The sequence below is a fragment of the Struthio camelus genome, chromosome 3, assembly GCF_040807025.1.
Source record: "Struthio camelus isolate bStrCam1 chromosome 3, bStrCam1.hap1, whole genome shotgun sequence".
NCBI classification, from domain to species: Eukaryota; Metazoa; Chordata; class Aves; order Struthioniformes; family Struthionidae; genus Struthio; species Struthio camelus.
This window is the reverse complement of record NC_090944.1, coordinates 139,938,505-139,960,029: the sequence shown is the minus strand read 5'-3', so window position 1 is coordinate 139,960,029 and position 21,525 is coordinate 139,938,505. Positions and strand designations below refer to the sequence as shown.

Sequence of the window (21,525 nt, the reverse complement as noted above, 5' to 3'; positions counted from 1 at the left end):
AATCTCATATCGTATCTTAAAACAAAACTTCCAGTGGCTTCTTTAGGAGCAAAGTTAGTCAAAGCAGAGAGTTTTTGAAAAACCTCAGCCTTTGACTGATGTATGCTGCATAATAATGATACTTGAATGTGCTGTTTAATTTAGTAGTCTTTTCTTGTGCCAGTGTTGCAACAGAGTCCTCTGCAGCTGGATGGTGTTTTCTGGGTACGTTGCTGATATTAAAGAGCTTTCTGTTGTACTGCTCGCTTGAACAGTAACAGCACTAGTTGCTTCCTTCCCTATAAGTGGTTGAAGTTCATGTTTCTCTTATTTAGGACAGTAACAGATGTAGTGTATTATTTCTGAAATATAATATTTTTCCTCCACTATAGGAGACTGCAGCTTTGCTAAGACAAAAGTTCTGCAAGTATGACCCCTTCTCAAGTCACTTTTGAAGTAAGAGGACCATCTGTGACAGGTACCCAAATCATGCTTATCCTAAGCTTTCTGTTTGTGTGGCAGAACTAGAAGAAAACTGAATAAAAGAACGTTTAAAGGCTGTCTTTTCTTTTCAGGGGCAAAGGAATGTTCATATTGATACTTGAACTGACAAGTCGTTGTAAAATGCATTAATTAAGAACTTTCAGGTAGAAATTTGAAAATTGAAATTTGAGAATGAATTTTGGCCAAGTTATTGTTTTTTCAAACAACAATTTCAAAGTGTGCTAGAGATTTTGACCGTAGTTACGAAATAGTTGTGCTTGTTTTAAAATTAGCATTCAGTGTCTAATAACTTTTATCTAATGAGAAGGAATATTTACATTTCGTATCCTAATAGTCAGGCATGCATTGATGTGTTTGTTTTGTTTTTAATTCTCTCTGCATCCCTGTTGAAAGTTCTCTTGTAATGAGGAGATGTGATCTTTACTGTGAGTTAGGGACAGAAAGAATACAAATTCAATATTCTATCTGATGTACTTCAGAAGATGCTGTTAATAATCCCTTAGGTGACAAGAACAGAGTCATCTGTTCATAATTTAGATTTCTTTTCAAATTTTATCATATGGTGGTGGCCCTGCATCCTGAAGGATGAAATTTTGACCACAGTATTTTATTTCTGCCTAATGGAGTCACAGAACTTTTCACTTACATAAATGGACATTAAAAATAAACTATTAAGTTGTAAGACTCAGTGGCAATTTGTGATAGAAAGTTCTACTAAGTTAAAGTCCTTCTTTAATACAAGAAGTAACTGCAGGTAACAACTTTGCTGTCTTTTGTTTTCAGTGAAGTTCCGTGGCTTTTGAAAAAGGATAAAATTTGGTGCTTTATTTACTATTAATTACGTAAAGCTCTCTGACATCTGACCTCGTCATCTTGCTGAAAACTTGTGCAAATTTAGAAAGATTTTCAGTCCCTTTCAGTACAGAAATACGCCAGTTTTAGTTTTCTACTGGAGTCCTTCCTGTTTCAGTGATAGTCTTTGGAAATGGGGAATCATAACTAGACTAAATCAGGACACACCGCTGACTTGAGTAGGGGAATTAAAACACTTAGTTTTGTATACTGAGTGTTTTTTAGATATGTATTAACATTTTGTTGTTCTTTGCTTTATTTTACAATGAGAGAAATAAGCTTTCTACATGACTGGTGTTTCAGAATCTAGTGAGGTGTGTAAATGGTTCAGATTCTTCCTTCTGTTGTGCTACCTTGTATTTATCAACCTTGCATCAAATCTACCCTTGTATCATCCACCTGCCTACTTTTCTTAAATCCTCTTGATGTTTCATATTTCTCCAATTCTGGATGTTGTCCTCTGAAAACTAAAAGTCATAAGAACAAGTAAGACACAGTAAGAGAAATCATTTAAAATGTGTGCCACCACAGCAGTTAAGTCTTTTTCAGTACATAATGTTCTGCAGAGTTTGTAAGGTGTCTGAGCCCCAGTGGTAATATTTGTCACCTTACTGCTTTGGATATTAAATAGAAGCCTTCCTGATTTGAAGACATGAATTAATTCAACTAATAATAATCACATGATCATGTGAACTGATAAGGTTTCATTTGCCCTCAATTACTATGGCAAAGAGATTCCGTTTGTGTGCAAAAAGTTGTTGGATTTTTGAGGAAGCCCAGATGCTTCCCCCTTGACCCTTTCAACTGGTGAGTGAGGATTAGCTAGCTGGATTGCAGGAGGAGAGCAGATACTGCCTGGCTGAGGAGTTTCTCTTGCTTCGGTTTGGAACAGCTGCTGTTCTCATGTTTTTAAATAGCATTTCTCCCCATCTTTCATCTAATATAGGGTAAAGCACAGCATAAAATTTCAGTTTCTTATAAAACAAGCAGAAACCTGAAGTTCGGAAGACAAGTAACTAATGATTTCATTCCAATTAATGAAATGCATTTCAATCCAAAGCATTTTGCCGTAAGCATCTAAAAGATACTGCATCAATCATGCAGATATGCTGTAGTGGTTAAGAGCTGGAACATCCAGTGATTCCTATTTGAGCAAGAAAATCTTTGGAAGTGGGCTTTTGGATTAAAAAAGTCTTATTTTCTGAGTCTTATTTCAAGATATTCCTTTTTTTTCTTATATCTTTCACTATATGAGAACTGGAATAGTCTGACACCTTCTTGGTCTAGGGCCAGTCTCACTTTCAATGACTACTGGTTGCTTAAAGTTGAACACGGCAGAAGATAGCATTTGGGGGAAAAATGCCTGGTGGATACTTCCTTTTTTTTTTTTTTTTTTTTGGCCACAAAGGCACTACAGATTTTGTATTTGTCTTTCTGTACCTTTTTACATTGCTCCTGCTTCTCAGAAACCAGAAACCTTATCTGATAAATCCAAGCATAGATAACTAATCCTATCACTGTATAGCACAACCTGGGAAAAGAACACTGACATGCAACATGAACACAAAGCCTTTGCTAAGGAGTAGTGTCTTTATAACGTTCTGGAGAAAACTTTAAAATTAAAGAATAAATAGACCTTAGATCAAGTGAGTTTATAAAGCACGTTGCTAGTGTAGCTATCTGATGGGAGTATTGCAAGCCGAGCTTTTCTCACCCTATTTGCAGTGTTGTTTGCACTGTTGTGATGTCACTGTCACTAGCAAAGTTGACTTTGGAGGAGTAGCTTTTTTTATTGATGGTATCTACAAACAGGGAAAACTAGTTCCAATTTCAGTGACTGGTTACGAAGAACTACTTTGCGCATGCTTATAATGATACGGATGGCATAAGATGATGAGAGGAGGTTGCTTCTGCTTATCACAGCACTGATATTGTTGGGTTTGACTAGGGAAGGAGAGCTTTGAGATGCAGCAGTGGCGGGATATAGTCTTGTGGAAGGAGAGAGAGAGATTTCCAGAGCTATTGACAGTTCTCTGAGCAGCAGTATTTCCGATTTATCTGGTAATATTGTGTGTGGATTTTTGCCAAATCCACTGTGGTGAGTAGTTGGTGGTCTGTGAAGCAAGAAGCCTTTCCTGGACTGCTGAAGCACTCTCTGTTTCCACATCATTGTCCTTTCTTACTGAGGACAAAGCCAGTGGTTCCAACTGGCAGGGCAAAGGGGCATCTCTGGCATGGGAATGATGCTTTGACTCACTCCCTCTTGCCAAATCCCTTCTGGAGTCAACATCTGTTATGAAACCCTGCACACCGACATCAGTTTTTACATGCTAGTGAGGTGGAGTGCTTCATTTTTTGCCTCATCCTAGCAAACAGAAGAGAGTTACTAGTAGTGGCTGTGACTCCCTTAGATCTTCACTGGGGCACTGAACGTTCACACATTTTGAGATTAAAAAATGGACAGAAAACTATTATAGCTAAATGTAACTAAGAGGAATATAATTGAGATGACACTTCAGAAATTGGCGAGGGTGAAGGCTTTATCCTTACCTCCTATGAAAGAAGGTGAGTGACCTGTATTTGCTTTCAGCTTGCTGTGGGATAAGCCAGATGGCATTCTTTTACAGTACACTAAGATGTACTAAAAGTTGCTGTTTTAAAGGGGTACTAATAGAATTTTAGCATCTCTTGTTTATCTCTAGTCAGAATTTGTAACTCTGTGGTATTCAAGTGGTCATCCATCTCTTTTTATCCTCCCCCTGCAAAAAAAAAAAAAGGTGCTATAGTACAGACTCGAAAAGGTAAAGCACCTGATCTGGGCAATTGTATACAATGAATTTCAGAGTAAGTATTCACACAGCTGAGTTTTTTCTGCATTTGTGTGCTTACAGTGAGTATCCAAAAAGCTTTTTTTTTTTTTTTTTTAATGAATCAAAAGATTTTGCAGACATGGATTGTACTGCAAGATGTTCTCAATTATCTGTTTATTTTAGTGAGCTGTTTTTAGGACCAAATAATCTTAATGTCTTCCTCAGTGTTGTAAATTCTTTGTGTCCCCTGGGTCTGCACTATTTTCTTTCATAACCAAACCTCGTGTTAGCCTTTATTAGATTAACCTGTATAACTGGAAAAAACAGACACAATTTTAGAGGCATAAGCACTTCCTCAGGACTACTACTTTCAGATTTGAAGTTTCAGCTATACCATTTAGCATATTTGTATATTGCTCGCCTTCTTTGTACCTTTAGATTATTGCGGATCCAGCACCATCACTACTGCACTGTTTGAGAACGTGCAATTACTATCACAGATACTGGCTTTTATTAAGATTGATGCTTGCTTCTCTGAGAATTGATAGCCACCAGTTTGATCCTTCCTTTTGCTGCTGACGGGCCAAGTAGGATGATGATTCTTGATACTCTCTCCTTCTTTTTTCAAGCATTTATTTCCCAAAATAAAGGGACTATTTTAACTCTAGCTGACATTCCTCATTTCTGGCTTTAGTTTAAGGTGACTTTATTTGAACTTTTACATTTAGACATTTCTTGTTAGAGACAGAAGTAAATGTGAGTACTTCTTTTATTAAATTTTGTTTAGAAGTGGCTCCAATGCTCTGATAGTTCTTACATTTTGCAAGGCAAGACTAAAAGGTTAAGCAGATAGTGCATAAGTATACCTTGAAATTTTCCTATTTCCTCCTTCGTCTGTAACACATTTTTTTCCTTTTGTCTAAAAAATATTGTTGAAACTCTATAAAAAGTAAAGCACTAATATATGCTTTCCAGTTGCATTTATTTATCATTGTTATTGTTTTTACAATCATATGTATAGGTTTTATATTGAAAGCCAGGATAGGTTGCAACATCAACTTTAACTTCTAGATATCCCAGGCTCGAGCATTCTTGTACTATTGTAATCTTGTGTGTTCTTTCTGTATGCGTGTATACGTTATGGTAGACAGTGTGTGACAGTGTATCATTTTTTGTGTGACAGCATTCATTTTTCACCTTCAATAAAAAAACTAAAGCATAGCGGCAAAACTCATTGTATTTCTCAGGAATAATATTAAATGGGTGTGCTGTCTTGACGATGATGCTGGCAACCTCCTGTTCAATCTATGATTTCTAGACTACTGGTGTGAACTTTAAAGACTTAATGTTTGTAAGCATGTATGTTAGTATTTGGTGTGCATATATATGTTATATAAAAAACCTGTTCCGCTTGACATTAAGCATTTTAAAGTGAAAATTTGCTCTCTCCATTTCCAAAGATTTGTGAACAGTATTACTACAGAAGGGTTTGGAACTCATCTGTTTTAACGGTTAAGGGTTGTTCCTAGTCCCTCTCTCAGTGAGGTGTTTATGATGGAAGAGAATGATGTTGTAATTCTGGATGGGGAATATTTCCTTCTGAGCCCAAAAGAGTGGGCTTTGGTGGGTGGCTCTGGTGTATACCATTAAAATAGTTAAAGATTTGACTGGTTAGGCTGTGCTTATTAATTCCAGATAGGCTTGAATACTAAAGATCTTGGTTTTTTTTTAGGAGAGGTTTTTGCAATATGCGGGAGCTGTAATGCTTTGGGAAATTGGAATCCACAGGTTGCAGTAGTCCTCCAAAATGTTGATGGGTAAGTTTTTCTTTTTCTTTGAAGTAGCTGGAGTTCTGGAGCAAATTTATTCTCTGAGTTTATAAGTGTTAAACTACACCTATTGTTAGTAGAAGTCTCTACAATTTCATGTCTTGCCCTTGAACATTTTGAATGCACGCCTCGGAGGGGTCCAATAAAATGTGTAACTTCAGGTATGCTTTTCTAGCCGTGAACAATGCTTCGACCACTGTGGGTGGCATATTTCAGTAGTATATTTGTAGACATTTGGAATAAGAAGCTGCTATGGAGAGAAGAGTTATCCATAACTCTTAAGTATACAGTAAGTTACAGGAGATGTTTGTAGTACGTACTTTCTTTTTAGCCTATGTAAGTTGTTATTGTGGCTTTAAAGAGACAGGAAGAAGACAATATAAAATGAGAGTTCCACTAAACCTCTTCAGTGGTTCCAGTGTGTACATGAACATGAGTGTTTGTGAAGGAAGTTTAAATAGAGCAGAAGAATTCAGTTTTTTTTCTTAAAGTGGTGCTCTGCCAATCGTTCTTTGACTGTATGATGCAGGAAATAGGGCTCATAGGATATATTCGTAACTCTTTCATTGACTTGCATTGCAGTCTTGGATGAGTCGCTTAACTATTTCATCCTGTTATCCCTATCTGTTAAATGAGGACGAGAGTTCTTGTGCTTTTAGAGCTCTTCAGATCTGTAGATTAGAAAGTACAATTTCAGTCCTAACTATTTATTGTGCTTTATGCAAGTTTGGCTAAGTTACCTGGTAAAAGCTTTCTTGTAGAAACACATTGAACTTTACTTCAGAAGATCTCTTAGGACAAGCAAATCTCTGAGGTAGCTGTTAAGCTGCAGTGTTTCTCGTGTTAATGGAAAAGCTCATAGCGTCGCATAACATACTGAAGTATTGCAGTTGTGTCATCCTTCTGAACAGCTCAGTTACTACTTCAAATTGATAGGGAATGGCCAAAACATTCTCGAAGAAAATGGCTGAAGCAGTTAAGCAATACAAAATCATAATAAATAGTAACCTCTGAAATGTGTTGAGCCTCACAAGCTGTTTTAGAATACCATGGTGCAAGCTCACTTTTGTCATCAAAGTTTAAAAAAAAAAAAAAAAAAAAAGCCAGCATATTTGCCTGTTACTTTTCAGTCTGTCTCTAGAACAGATTGTTGTACTGTCTTAAAAAAAAAAAAAAGACTGAGAAGTGTATGTAACTGACAAAAATATGTAGATGAGAAAATGATATTCCAGAAAAGAGTGTTTATGTGTCTATTACAACCAGTTTGTTATCTTTTCCTTGATGATAGCAGAGCTGTTAAGCTAAAATCATTTTCAGAACTTTGGATAAAACTTCAGAAAACTTGAGATTAATTTTTTAAAAACTTTTTCCACAGTGTATGGAAAACTACTGTAAAACTTCCTAGAGGAGTTCCTGTTCAGTATCGATATTTTAAAGGATACTTCTTAAAACCTAAGGTATGTATGGCCTTTTTTATTTTAAGTTGGCTCATGTTCAGTGAAAAATTCCTTCAAATTTGACTCAGAAAAATTTTTTACTTCAGTTTTTAGAAAAAAATCCTAAATTGTAACATATTAAACATTAAAATACTTGTCGAAATGCAAACAATACACTTCCAGAAATACCTGACAGTCCACTGTTAACGAATAGTTGTAGTCAAGTTGTCGTCTGTATCAGTGTTACTGTTTCAAAAAAATTCCAGTGGTACTGAAATGTCTGACAGTATTATAAAGCTTAAACAATATGGGGAAATTCTCACTCGTTTATAGCCGCGCTATAACAACTTCCACACTTAAAATGAAATATGGACTTAACTAGAGCAAGGATTTCTAGCATGTAAGCAAGTAATAGCAGGAGAAGAGTGGCTAATTTGAGCAGTTTTATTTAAATTCTGCCTAATTTATTACAGTTTTTTAAATTATTGCAGATAGTTTTTGGAAGATATCAGAAGTATCAACTAGCTTTTGTCCTGCATAGCTAACACATGTTAACCTCTTCCAGTTAAAAGATAAAACAAAGATTGGGGCATCCTGGTATTTTTTCTGGGTTTGTGTGTAGGTATTTGCATGGTTTAAAAAAAAGAAACACACACAGATGTATGGGGTTATTTTACTGATATTCATATTGAAGTTGCATGTGAGTCGAATGTATGTGGCAATATACTGATCTGTAGAAATCATGTTAGAGGATGGGGGAAGATCTTCTTCAGACTAGGGATGGGGCTGATGGCATCCTAAAGGTGTTGGACTAACTGGGGAAAATGAGCAGCTACTCGTTAGCTATTTTTCTTAATAACCAGTAATAACTATAAGAAATAAATCATTTAAAGTTATCTTTTCTGTCTTTTACTTCTATTAATATACTATAGCTGTTCACTTTGGGCTTTAATTCTTCATCAAATCAGGATTATGAAGGCTGTAGCTAAATGTGTGAAAGGGTTGCAGAATCATGTGCTCTATATCTTTTAAGTATTTTAAATTGCAGTCAAGAGCGTGTAAGTTCTTATCAGCTGGACGAGCCTTTCTTTCACTGAAAATATATTTGGCAGAGGTGTCATGGAAATTCTCAGTGAAAGACACTAATTTGAAACGAAATACAAGAGATTGTATCCTGTTTTTTATTACAGCACGTGCAATAGTCTAATCTTAAGCTGACATTTAAATTATTATTCTGGAGCAAAAGAAGGGAAGGCCAATAATAGATTCTTTTGAGGTCAAACTGAGGCCAGGGACAGGTCAGTTTTTAAGGCCTAGCAGCTCTGATGGGACCCTTCTGCTTCTCACAAATGCCCGTTAAGTTTAAAATGTAGGCAATAGCATACTAGAAAAAGCACAGTTAGTGAGAACAAATCGGCAAAAACATGCTCATAGACAACACAGTTTCCATTTTAACATTTGCAAAAGTTTACAACATGTATTGGTGAGTGTGTTTCTTTAAGTAGGTGCTCTGTATCGTGCACGCTTTATGTACCGTGTGATGCAGAGACTGCCAAGGTAAGTATGAATTTTATGGAAGACCAGAGTAAAGAGCTACTATATGTAAAAAGAGAAAGAAAATACAAAGCAAAATATGTGAATTGCAGGGTGCACAGTTATCCACTTATCAGTGTCTAACCTAAACCTGTTAAAAGCACAGGACCACAGGAATTTGTTTCTTTTAAAACACAATTTTTTGTAGTTATAATTTTTTTTCCTCAATGTTTTCTTCCCCTTTTTGTGAATTTCCCTAAAGAACAATGAAAAAGCAGGATCCTTTCATTCTAATAGGAATGCAATACACAGTACGGTGCAAACGAGGCAGTATATGGAGGACCCAGGTGTGTGTAGCATTAATATCTCTGATAAAGAAAAGATATTTCTAAATTAAAATATTCTGAATATTTTCATATCAATAGATTTTTCATTAGGCTTTGTATTGATTAATCTCCAAAATTTGCAAGGCTTCTGATACATGATCCTTCAGACAATGCTAACATTTTGTATCATGCAGCTCTATACATCATGATCTTTAATTAGTTGGATGATTACTTAAATCTATGTGTAATCTTAAATCTGTGATAAAGTCTGAATATATGACTGAGTAAATCATACTGAAGATGGAGCCAATTTAAATTAAAATTCTCTTACTTTCTGTAGGAACTGCATCTCTGAAGATGCTTGAGGTGGCCAACTATACTGACATACGTGTGCATGTTGGCAAACCTGAGGGTAGCGTATGTTTACGCAGAGAAATAAACATTTTCACGTTAACCAAAATATGGGTGCGCACTAGATGTGAAAATAATTCACATTTAGGAAAAAGCAAATAGGAAAGTATTTTCCTCACCTCCCTAAAAAAATATCATTTAGGTATGATTTATTTTTTCAGTTATTATTTTGCTTAAAGGACAGTGATGTCAAGGGAAGTTTGATTTGTTTGCAGTGAAGTATTTTGGTGTCAATATGAACATGGTTCCATAAATAGAGTGTATTATTTTACATTTAACGTTTCATCATTTTCCCTTTATTGAGAAATACAAATAAATGAATATGCACACACACTTTTTTTTACTATGAAATTGGTGCATGTCATGGCTCCTGCATATCAAGGGAAAGAGCTTCTACTATGTTGTATACATTCTAGTGATAATACGAGTCATCTCAAGCATTTTTAAAGACAAGTAAATGAATACATTTTATTAACTAAGACAATAATTTAAGCTATTTTGCTCCAATTTTTTTTTCCTGTCTTACACGTAGTCCAATATCGGTTACCTTACTGTGAGGATCTTCCCATGTTTTGTATTCTGCACACGCCTTTTGTTTATTACAAAAAATTATTTGGAATTTAAGTCTTGTGTTTATCTCATATTTTAGGATAATGTTTTGGCATGTATTATTTGCATGATATAGATTTGAAAACCTTTCAATATATACGTACATTTATGTATGTATACATATGTACATACTTTATTCTGTTAAGCCACATTCTATATTTTTATTTTTCCATACGGTAAATAAATATTGAAGTTTAGGGGTATTTCTTTCAAGGAAATATGAAGCAACTAAGCTGTTCATGGATGTAGCAGAACCTTTAGAACTGGATTGGTGAACATTTTTCAAATTTGTGAGGTTATCACTTAACTACAGATGTTTCAAATGAGATTTAAATTAATTTTCTAAAATGTAAATAAGCCACATCTCTCTAGTGCTTTGAATGTATTAATAAAGGTGAAACGTAGATCCAGACTCAGTAATTTCTTTAATAGCAGAGTGCCTTCATAAAGCTTTTGCCAGACGAATAGCTCCTGGTTACCCTGCTAATAACAAAGGTGTATCTCTGCTGTGCCCGCGCTGGGATAACAGATTGTGTGTTAAACTGTTACTTGTGAAATACGGGAGCTGTAAAATCTCTAGTTAGCCTAGGACTCTGTGACAGTTGACTCGTGTGTGTTATTGCCTTGTGAGGTTATTTACATAAATACTGGTTGGTTCATTAGTGCTTAATTATTATCTATTACTATGATACAGAAATCTAGAGAGATTTTTGTCAGAAATCCAGCGTCAGCAGTTAAGTCATCTATTTCATTTAACTATTTCGTGTTCTTGAAGTAGGTTAATATCCTTGAAACATAGTTTTAAGATGTAAACTATTAAGTGCAATTTGGTAAATGGTGTGGGTTTTACTTGTTTGTTTGTTTTAGAATATATTATTTTTCTTGATGTCTGTAATCTGTTATGTTGCCTTGAATTAGGAATTTTGAAACTGGCCTCCTAAATTCTCATTTAAATTTCTGCAGAAATGCTTTGATTTTTGAAATGTTCTGAGCACCCAAACAATTAATGCCAAGCATGAATCAAACTTGCTTTGAACTTGTGGAAGCCCAGTTATGTTACACTGGCATTTTAGCCTACATTTCAAAAGTATCTTCCAGCTTCTCACATGTCTGGGGAATTGATTTTTAAAAAATTATTGAATTTCCCTCAGGAGCTTTCAAGTTGCATCAAATGTTTGATTAAATAAAAATCAAGATTCACTTAAAAAGAAGTTTTCTGTGTTAATAGACAGAGATGCATGCTATACAATGCCAGTTAGTATAATCTCAGCATACTGCCCACTGCGATGCTTGTGATGACGTTTGGGTAGGTGCATGTTTACAATCTTCATAGCAGAGGCTGACTTGTATATAATGTTACCATACTGCGAACATCAAGTGACACACCATTAACTTCTGCTAGAGGCTGATCTGAGCTGGGCTGTTGTTCAAGTGTGGTCAGTATATGCCATTGAAATTGTATTAGTACTTTAACCTGGTTATGACAGCAGCTTCTGTTACCAGTAATTAAAATATTTTAGCTGCAGATTATTTAAATGCCCATAAACAGGAGGGTGGTCTGAGAAGAGGTTGGGAGAGGACTCTCAGTCTATTTCTTGCACATCCTCTATTCCATTGCCGTTTTTCTTCCAGGTTGCTTTGCTTGCCTGTTTTCTTTTTTTAAGTATATAATGTGTTGAGGGTTGCTAGGTTTAAATGCATAGTCAGCCTGATGTATCCCTTTTAGAGGATAACATTTTGTTAACTGCATCTCGCGTGATATGCTTAATTTTGGGATAATGTTACTCATTCACTTTCATATTTTTAGAACCTAAAATTAAAATGTGCAATTACACTAATGTATTTATCCTTTAAGAAATAAGCTGGTATTACTGATATTTTAATATAGTATGTTGTTTTTTTCTACAAGTAGAAATCTTTGCTTACCTTTTGGAGAAAATGATCCATTTTAGAAAAGATTCACAGTCCCCAACTGTGAATCTACAGGTTGTGTATACGTTCACGGAAGTTGCCGCTGGAGAGCTTGCTAGACTACTTGATGTTAGGAAGTGGTTGCCTTTGCTGTCAAACAAAGGTTTCAGCTGTGGAAACTTGAGATTGTGACGCACAAGTGTGCATCTACAGAGAAAAAGGAAGGAGGAGGGGGAACTTCACATGCATGTCATTCTGCTAAAAAGTCCGTAAGAGCAAGCATGGTGGCAACAGCAGAGAAGGGGAGAATTAAAACTGCTCGATAACATGAATAAACTGAAAACAGCAGTATCGTTTTATTTATATTTGCATGTATTCTGTCTTTACAACTGAACTTTAAGCATATGTATTTTATTCTGGCATGGCTTTTAGATATACATACCTCTGAGTTCACTGGAAATTTTGAATTGCTTTTAGCAGTGAGTCACAGAGCAAACCCTTACTATTAAATGCTTTTCAAATATTTGGCCTTTGCTATTAACTCATCCAAAACCGTAGTAGATTGAGTGTGTTTGGTCAAGACATCCCATCTGCTGCTGAAGTACTGATACACTGAGCTGTAAGATTCAAAGCATTCAGCTCCCATGTAATTGTACTGCTGAGTCTGAAGCTTCTTTGGATGTTCCTGTTGAACTGAAATCATTTAAACAAGATCCTGAACTGCTTGGACGAGTAGGCATTAAAGCTTATATGACTTAGATGGGCAATAGAGCCTAGTCCTTCTTGAAATAAGAGTTGTTCAGGCCCAAAGCATCACAGTGACAAATTCTGCAGCTATTTCATAGCAGTGCTTATGACTAATAGGAGCAAATACATAATGCTAAGGAAAAGTGACAATTTGTTTTTAGAATGGCTGAGGTGGTCTTATTCAGATACTTTTTGGCTAAAATGAGGCATATTCTTTGTATTGGTGTATTTTTTTCCATCTGAGTTAGCAAAGCTCCGATTATTTATGTCTTGCTCAAGTAGTAGATAATTTGCTGTTCTGTACCACAATTAAAATAACTTTATATTCTAGACTTTGAATTAGTCAAGCAAATCTTGGGGGAGAACACACCCCTGCAACTTTTAACTGCACAAGCAGATGCTGAGTGCTTATTAGGATCAAAGGGATGTGTGAATTCTTTTTATGAACTGATGTGGTAGTATCTTAAGAAAAAAGCAAACACATCTAATGAATTCAGGGATAATTTGATCTCTTATACCAGAAAGAAAGTATAGTAGTCCAGCTGAATAGCTATAGACAGTAAACAATTAATAATTCAATTTAAACTCCACCCTGTAAGACTTTGTCACAAGTTTTGTCATATGTAGTGTGACCTGACGCATCAGATAGCATCCTCAGCAGTTGCAGGGGTAAGAAACAAACCTGATCTGTTCTTTCTGTCTCTTTTTCTTTCTTTCTTTCTCTCTTTCTCTTTTTTTTCCCCCCTTAAGTCTATAAGTTTAGTTCACAACCATCCCAAATAGTTTCGTGGCTAGAAAATCAGATATAACAAAAGAAATTACTGCAGACATTTAACTTTTAAATTACAGACTATCGGTGGTCCCTGCCAAGTCATAGTTCACACGTGGGAGACTCATCTACAACCACGATCAATAACCCCTTTAGGTATGGGCATCAACTGCATCTGTTTGAGGCATATGCATAAGATTGCTGATATGCTGCACATTGGTGTAGTGGGATTGATAACTGTAGCTTTAAAATAACATGTTACAGGTATAAACTTTTTATTTGCACAACATGGACCTTATTCTCAAAATATATATAAATAAATGTCTTAAAAGTGGAGTGGAGTTGAAATTCTTTGCTATCATCCTTAAAACGATGTGGGGCTTTTCTGTTGATTTGGAATGATTGCAATTCTTTGTAAATTTCATTCTTTGAGACTAAGGCTCCATATTATTTTTCAGAGAAAATGTGGGGTGGGGGAGGGCATGAAGTCAGTACGATTTTTGTTTAAATACAAATTCATTGGTAAAATTTTAAAGCAAAAACTCTTAAGTTATTTAGGCTTCTTTAAGTAAACTGAGTAATATAAATAGAAACATGAAAGGGCTTATTTAACCGGTAAATTACCAGAAATTTACTGTGCTGGAAGAAAGGATGACATGGAGATTTGCATACAAGTTTAGAATGCTTTTCTGAGCAAGGGAATAGTTTTGGGATTTTTTGTTTGTTTGTTTTCTTATAAGAGTGACTGAAATAACCTTTGAATGCAGTTTGTAATTTAGATCTCTTATGCTGCTATAGGATGGCATTTTTATGTACTGTCTCCTCTGAGATATGAAAAATGTTATTTCCTGCACATTTATGAATTCACATCTATTAAATACCTTCTGGTTCACTGAAATGTTATATCTCTTAGAAAGAATTTGGTATTAAAGAAATTTTTAGTTAAGCGTGAGTAGTACCATGATTACTGCTTTTTGTTATTTCGTTTGAAATAGTGGAGTTAAGGTTTTCTATGCCTGTAACAAAATGATTTTTCTGTATTTGTCAGTTATTAAGAACTAAGGAAGCAGTCTACCCTCCGTTTAGACTTTGTCTCTAAATTTGGATGTCTTCATTCCAAATATAATTTTTTTTCAAGTAACACTCAGTGCTTGTTATCGCCTTAATAACTGAATTAATGCATCAGAAGCACCCTCCTCAGAATGCCGAGATTAAAGATGCATTATACCTTTTTAAATAAGACCGTTAAGTTTATCAAGATAAACTTAATTTTACCATTCAAGCTGAACTTCCCTAGGATCTATTTCATTAAAAGAGTAGCTTTCTTCACAAGCAGGCTTTAACAAAATACAGAAAACCAGGATATTAGCACTTGAAAGCTGGATAAAAAATGTTCCTGTTAAAAAGTATCCCATGATATCAATTATCAGAAATACATTTTTTAAACTGTAGGTTTTTGGAAAAATGGCAGGCTGTTACTGGTGGCCCCAAACTGGTCATTATGATACGAAATTGTTGCCTAACGGTTAATAAAATTGAGGGGAGCACTGTTGTTATTCTTATAAAAAGATGGGATTAATGGCTGTAGAGGCAAAATTTTGTTAGATTTACACGTGGGAAAACTTTCATAATTCCTTTAGATTACTGTAATTCTGTTAATGCTGGTGAGTTTACTTAATGCCTAAAAATTTCATACATTAAAATTTTGGAGAGGTAAGGCTAAAGTAAGTGTGAAATGAGTGTTTTGAATATTTTATCTCAGGATAGGTTTCTGTCACATGGGCAAAACAAGCCTTTTAATTACAACTAACTTGATTTAGAAGCTTTAGCTGTAACTGTGCAGAACAGCCTTCTTGTATGTTTGCAAGAAACTTTAATGTCTTAGACACTAACAAGAAAAATATCTTAGATCCTGGCAGATGTAGATAGTGTCAGCAAAATACTGCAGCAAACCAGAAAAAATGCTACCTTCTTGCTTTTCTCAGTTCAGATTACTGCAGGTAAAATGCACATCTAGGGCATTTCTTGTGCTGATTGCCTTTTCTTGCAGAAACTAAGAAAAAACATGAATTTAGAATAAATTTTATGGAAGGTTGCAATAAATACGCTTTGTCAATTTCTCTTTTCCTGCTTTTTATTAGATATACTTTTTAGAAATGAAGTGGAAAAGTAGAATTACTTTAACTTGGCAATAATTTCTTACAGCATGAATACTAACTAGTTTCTTTCATTCTTTTCCCCTCCCTTCAATTCTAGAAAATGAAATAACTATTGATGATGGATGCTTTGGAGTCCATAGTAAGTGAGATATATTGATCATTACCATGTATTTAATTTTAACGAGATTAAGCGTTGCAGTTGGAAAACAGTTAGAAATGTTAAATTAGTTTAGACAGGAATTCTCTATTAGTGGTTGCTTTATCTGCTTATACACTTATTTTTGAATCTAGCATTTGTGAATTCACACTCGGGCTGTAATCCCTTCTAACTTTAGTCAAAGTTTGTGAAGATGTGAAATACTGTCAATGTGCTGATGTTAAAAGTTGAAATGTGTAAACTCTAGATTATGAGCATATTTATTTGGAAATACAGAATGGACTGTTAGCTTTCTCTTTAAAACTAGCCAAAGAAAAAACTCTCCCTCTCTAGAAAAATGTCTTCGCTTATACTAGATGAACGCAATCTGACTCTTCAGTTATGCACCTAACTACCAAAACCTTCCATAAACTCAAATCTCATGTTCTTATGTATGCATCTGTCGCCTTAAAACTCTTTTCAGCAGATATCACCCACCTCTCACAAAACGCTCAATCCTTTAGCCCCTCGGTTAACTCTTTCCTTTGTCATGTCTCATGCATCTTGTCTTTAAGTTTTCACTTTTCTTCACATCCTCACCAAATCGTACGTTGTGCTGGAACTCTTAAAAACCATGGGGTCTCCTTCAGCCTCTGATCTGGCAGCTTGTGCTTCCTGGCCATCCTGCTTCTAGGCTCTCCTTATCCTAGTGAGGTTGAGGATTCTTCTCCGTGCTTTGTTTCCCCATTGCATCGATTGATACCTCCTGTCCTGCAGGCTTACGCTGCTTTACTGCTTTACTGATATTGTTTGCAATGAGCTAATGTGACATTTATTTTTCAACAGAAACAGGGAATCTCAAGCTCCTTATGAATCTTCAGTTTCTGACTGTGTTTGTCCCGGGCAAGGGACTATTTTGTCTACCTTGGAGGCTTACCTAGCTGTTGATAACACGAATAAAATTAACACTGGAATTAGCTTTTTCCTTCAGACAGCTCATGAAGCTGGCAAGGATCGGTGTCCTCATTTGTTTCCCTTGAGAGATGGCTCCATGTAAGAGCAAGAGCCAGCCAGCAATTGCAGTATCTGTTGCCCATTGTGTCTAGTTCAGGAAAGGTACATGAAAGGACGTGCTCAACAATTGCCTTGGAAATACTATTTGAATAAGCCTGGTTATAAATGTGGTGTTTTGAAGGTGGTGCCAGAGGAACTGTATTTATAAAGCAGTGCAAGCGTTGTATGTTAAACTGGGTGGGTCTTTCTTTAGAAAATGAAGTTATTAAGGTGTCTTTACTACTTTCTGTTGTTTAATTTTTGGCAGATGGTGTTAAAACTGTGGATGCTGGCTGGCTGACATGTCAAACAGAAATAAGATTACGCCTGCATTATTCAGAAAAACCACCTGTCTCAATATCCAAGAAGAAATTTAAAACATCAAGGTTTAGGTAAGAGCCTGCTCATCTCAGTTTGCAATTTAGCTAATGTTAATTTTCAACACCAGTGATTATTTTTTACTTGATTTCTGTAGCTATTAATATTTTAGGTTGCAAATGGGGGTGTACAATCAAACCAATTTCCAGGTATTATGAGCACTTTGTAAAAATGTGATGATAATATTAAATCAGTGGTGTGTCTCAGTTTCTTCATTTTATTATTAATATAATGTGAAAGGAGTTGTCTCCGTTTCTGCAAAGGAAGACAAACAGTCAAACAAAATTATTCTAGTGTTACTGCTGACTTAATCGTTTTCAGTTCTTGCCTTTCTAATAGCTGCTTTTCCAAACGGTTAAAAATGTATAAAGCAGATATAGTAACGTAGTTTAAGTAATAGGCAACAGGCTTCTTTCACAAATGTTTCTTCCATCCTTGCCTTGTTGTTTCTTGCTTCTTGGCTGGAACTGTAGAGTTCTTAAGTAGTTCTCTACTGTTACAATCAGATTTTTTTTCCCTTTCTTCTTTATTCTTTTCTTCCTAACTTCTCCCAAAAAGCAGAATGGAAGGGCTGGTAGAGGTTGGGGGAAGGGAGAAGGAGAAGGCTACCATTTTCTTTGTTACTACTTCTATTTCTTTTTCTCCCTCCCAAAACATACAGATCCTCCTTATTTAAAATATGGTTAATTCTCCACTGGCATTACAGATCTCCAGTCAAGACATGCATATGGAGATAACAGCAATCTCTAATTGCTTTTATTCCATGTATACATCAGTTTGTTCTTATCTGCAGAGATGTCTCGAAAAGCTGGCATTATTATAACTCCACAGTTGTCCGACAGAAGTGTGTATCTCATGTCTAACAGAATATACTTATCAGCCTTCTCTACATGCAGAGAGACTAAAGGAGCACGTGCTTAGCAGCAGCCATAAGCATTCAGTTGTTGATGTTGATGATTACTGTTATTTTCGGTGCTTCTCATTAGCCTTTCAGCATTATGAATATCAGTCTTCAGAGAAAAGTTATTTATTTGGCAGCCCAGAAGGTTAGTTTGGTAGTGGTTGCTGCCTCTTTGACCATTGACCCAACTTTCACATCTACCCAAGTTCCAGAAGTTTCAGAAAATACTTAAGCACACTAAAACCTGACTAAAATAGGATATAGTCAAGCGACAGTCCCGGATTCTGACTCTTTTGAAGGGCTGGAGCATGCACTGCTTTTCTGTAGACAGTGGTGGTCAGCAGAATTATGACCTTCTACTCTAATCTTTTTTCCTAATTCTTCAGTGTTCCTGAAGACACTTAATTTAACATTTTCTCTTTTGTATTTCTGCATGAGTAGAGTAAAATTGACACTAGAAGGCCTAGAGGAAGAAGAGGATGAGGAGGAAGAAGAGGACCAAGATAAAACATCCCCTTCTTTCCCTCGGAAAATGGCAAACACTTTGGAGATCTCCTTAATAAGTAACAGCGAATATAAATGTCGACACTCTCAGCCAGAATGTGGTTATGCTTTGCAGCCAGATCGATGGACAGAATACACTATACAAACCATGGAGCCTGATAACTTGGAATTAAATTTTGATTTTTTTGAGGTATGTGTCTTTGCCACTAGGAAGCAACGCACAATGCTTTCTGGAGTTAGAGGAGTCACTTATCATGAAGATATTGTTGTTAATGAGGGCTGTTAACTCATGTTCTTGATCCTGTGGACCCTTGTAGATCAGATAGGAAACTATTCGCTACTGCCCCAGTATACAGAGAACTTTGAGTCCTCTCTGTGCGGCACTGAAAGTTTTGCGGTTTCTGCTTATTTAGGAGTCAGTATGGACTTAGTGTGCAGTATTGCATGTAGGTAGGTTGGTTTGGTTTTTTTGTCCTTTATCCAGAGATAAGCTTGCTTAGCTACCCTTTTTGACTCTAAGCAAAACGTGTAAATGAACTAGTTAAATTTTAAGTTATAAACAGGCATTTCTCTGAACTAACTAGTGCCAATTAAAACCGAACCCTTGCAACTTCTCGCTACATCTGTTAGTTATTTTGGACTCTAATTTTTTTCTGAAATCCTTTAATATTCAAAGTCCTTTTTAAAAGAGAACAACTTTTGTCTGTTTTGATATTGTTTATGCAGAAAAAACTTTTAAGCATCCCCTCCTTGGTCTAAAAATGCCGTTAGATCACTTAACACTAATAATTATAAAACAGCCTCACAGATACTGAACTTGACAATGATCAAATATACGTTCTGCATGCTAGTTGGCCTCCTCCTTCCCGGAAAATGAATACAAAGTCGCAAAGTTGTTTGAAGCATATATTATTCTAGTTCATCTTTGTCCTAAATGTGACTTGGGCTTTTGATAAGATAGAGTTTTACATGTATTCAGTTTTGGTCTGAAAAGCTTATTGCATCTAAAAGTTTTTGAAGGCAGGTGTGCATGACTTTCTAGATTTCCATCAGCAGTTTCATGTTCCTGATGATAACTTGCAACACACGATGAAACAATTACATGAAACAATCTCTGGCCTGAAATTAGTGTTTTCTGTAATGCCCAAGAGATTTATGGAATCTCTTCCATAAATCTCTCCCTTAGCGTCTGTATATATCTTCCGGAGGAGCAAGGTTGCCATGAGAAAGAGGAGTTTGATAGCATTCTCACAAACGCGTAACAGCAACTTACTAACTTACTTATTTTAGGAACATCTGTGTGAGAAAGTAGTACAAGGAGATGTGCTCCCAGGTCATGTGGCTTCTGCCTGCCTCCTGTCATCCACAATCGCAGAACAGGGAAAGAGTGCTGGAACTCTTACACTTCCTATTATGAGCAGAATTTCAAGGAAGACGATTGGAAAAGTTAGAGGTATAGTTGATGCAGAGACGTGTACACAGCTTTACCTGAAATCATCCATTTTCTATTGACATGTGAAGCACTTGGTGTTTTTCTTGTAGTGGACTACATAATTATTAAGCCAATACAAGGATACACTTGTGATATGAAGGCCTCATATGCAAAGTATTGGAAACCAAGAACAACTCTAGATGTTGGACACAGGGGAGCAGGAAATTCTACAACTACGACTAAGTAAGTAAATTTCTATTTTAATCTGAACATTTTTTATGTTTAGTTTTGCTGACATCAGTTGTAGCCAGTTTCAAGTTAAAAGCGACAACTCGTAATAATTTAAGTCACTTGAATATCAAATTTGGATATTCTGTAAAACAAAGACTTCCAATTTGTACTTTTGTTGTTTTAGTGGACTCTTTTGCTCTCCTGCACCTAAGAAAACCTTTTTTTGTTGCTGTTATTTCAGACTCGCTAAAGTTCAAGAGAACACTATCGCTTCTCTGAGGAATGCTGCTAGTCATGTATGTATGCACATTGGAACACACCCAGTGCTCATGCAGTTAAAACTCGTTGACTTCTATGCTTAGTTTTTGGGATTCAATATGATAAATATTAAAGGTAGTGGTATAAAATTATGTGCAAATAGTGGCGTCAATGTGGCAATTCCCTGGGAGATATGAAGGGAAAGAATAGCTCAGTTTAGATTCTCATTCTTAAGTTCCTCAGAAAAAATTTCCATCTAGCATGTTCTCACGTTGGTTCTAATACAGGGAAAATTTGAATCTCAACTCTGCGCAGCCATAGGGTTGTGAATAATTTTGAACAAGTGAATACAATCTTGGCTTTTCTGAAGTCGGTTAGTGTACTCACGGGTGGCGAAGATCTCACTCAGAGACTGCTGAGTACTTAAAATTGTTGTGCAGAAGTCTCAAAAAATGGGACTTCTGAAGTTAACATGAAAAATACTTAGGACTTGAGTTGGTAGGATAAAATAATACTTCGTTCCAGTGGTTGTTACAACAAGGACTTTGACTCCTCTGATGCGATTTAATTTGGGGGATATTAGCTTCAGATGCTTAAATTCTGTGATTGAAGTGCAGTCAGTTTTATTCCTTCCATAAATCTCAGTCGCTGAAGTGATCTGTGATAAGATTGACCTAAACAAGGAAGGCAGTGAGACATTGCGGAAGCATAGCTGGAGTGTGAAGCACGTTCAGAGATTGCTTGTCCAGCTCCTGTT

At 35.9% G+C, this 21,525-nt stretch overlaps 1 protein-coding gene across 5 annotated transcripts in view; it reads left to right on the top strand.

The window, feature by feature from the left end:
- The window catches only part of GPCPD1 (glycerophosphocholine phosphodiesterase 1), a 54,690-nt gene that overhangs the window by 9,397 nt on the left and 23,768 nt on the right, over window positions 1–21,525 (top strand). For all 5 annotated transcript variants that reach the window (XM_068940558.1, XM_068940555.1, XM_068940553.1 and 2 more), the window contains exons 2-11: window positions 372–457; window positions 5,878–5,962; window positions 7,350–7,431; window positions 13,797–13,872; window positions 15,973–16,014; window positions 17,333–17,456; window positions 18,785–19,037; window positions 20,138–20,300; window positions 20,390–20,522; window positions 20,752–20,806. In XM_068940558.1, coding sequence (XP_068796659.1) covers window positions 409–457; window positions 5,878–5,962; window positions 7,350–7,431; window positions 13,797–13,872; window positions 15,973–16,014; window positions 17,333–17,456; window positions 18,785–19,037; window positions 20,138–20,300; window positions 20,390–20,522; window positions 20,752–20,806 — 1,062 coding nt within the window. In that variant the 5' untranslated portion in view covers window positions 372–408. The remainder of the gene's footprint in view (window positions 1–371; window positions 458–5,877; window positions 5,963–7,349; window positions 7,432–13,796; window positions 13,873–15,972; window positions 16,015–17,332; window positions 17,457–18,784; window positions 19,038–20,137; window positions 20,301–20,389; window positions 20,523–20,751; window positions 20,807–21,525) is intronic.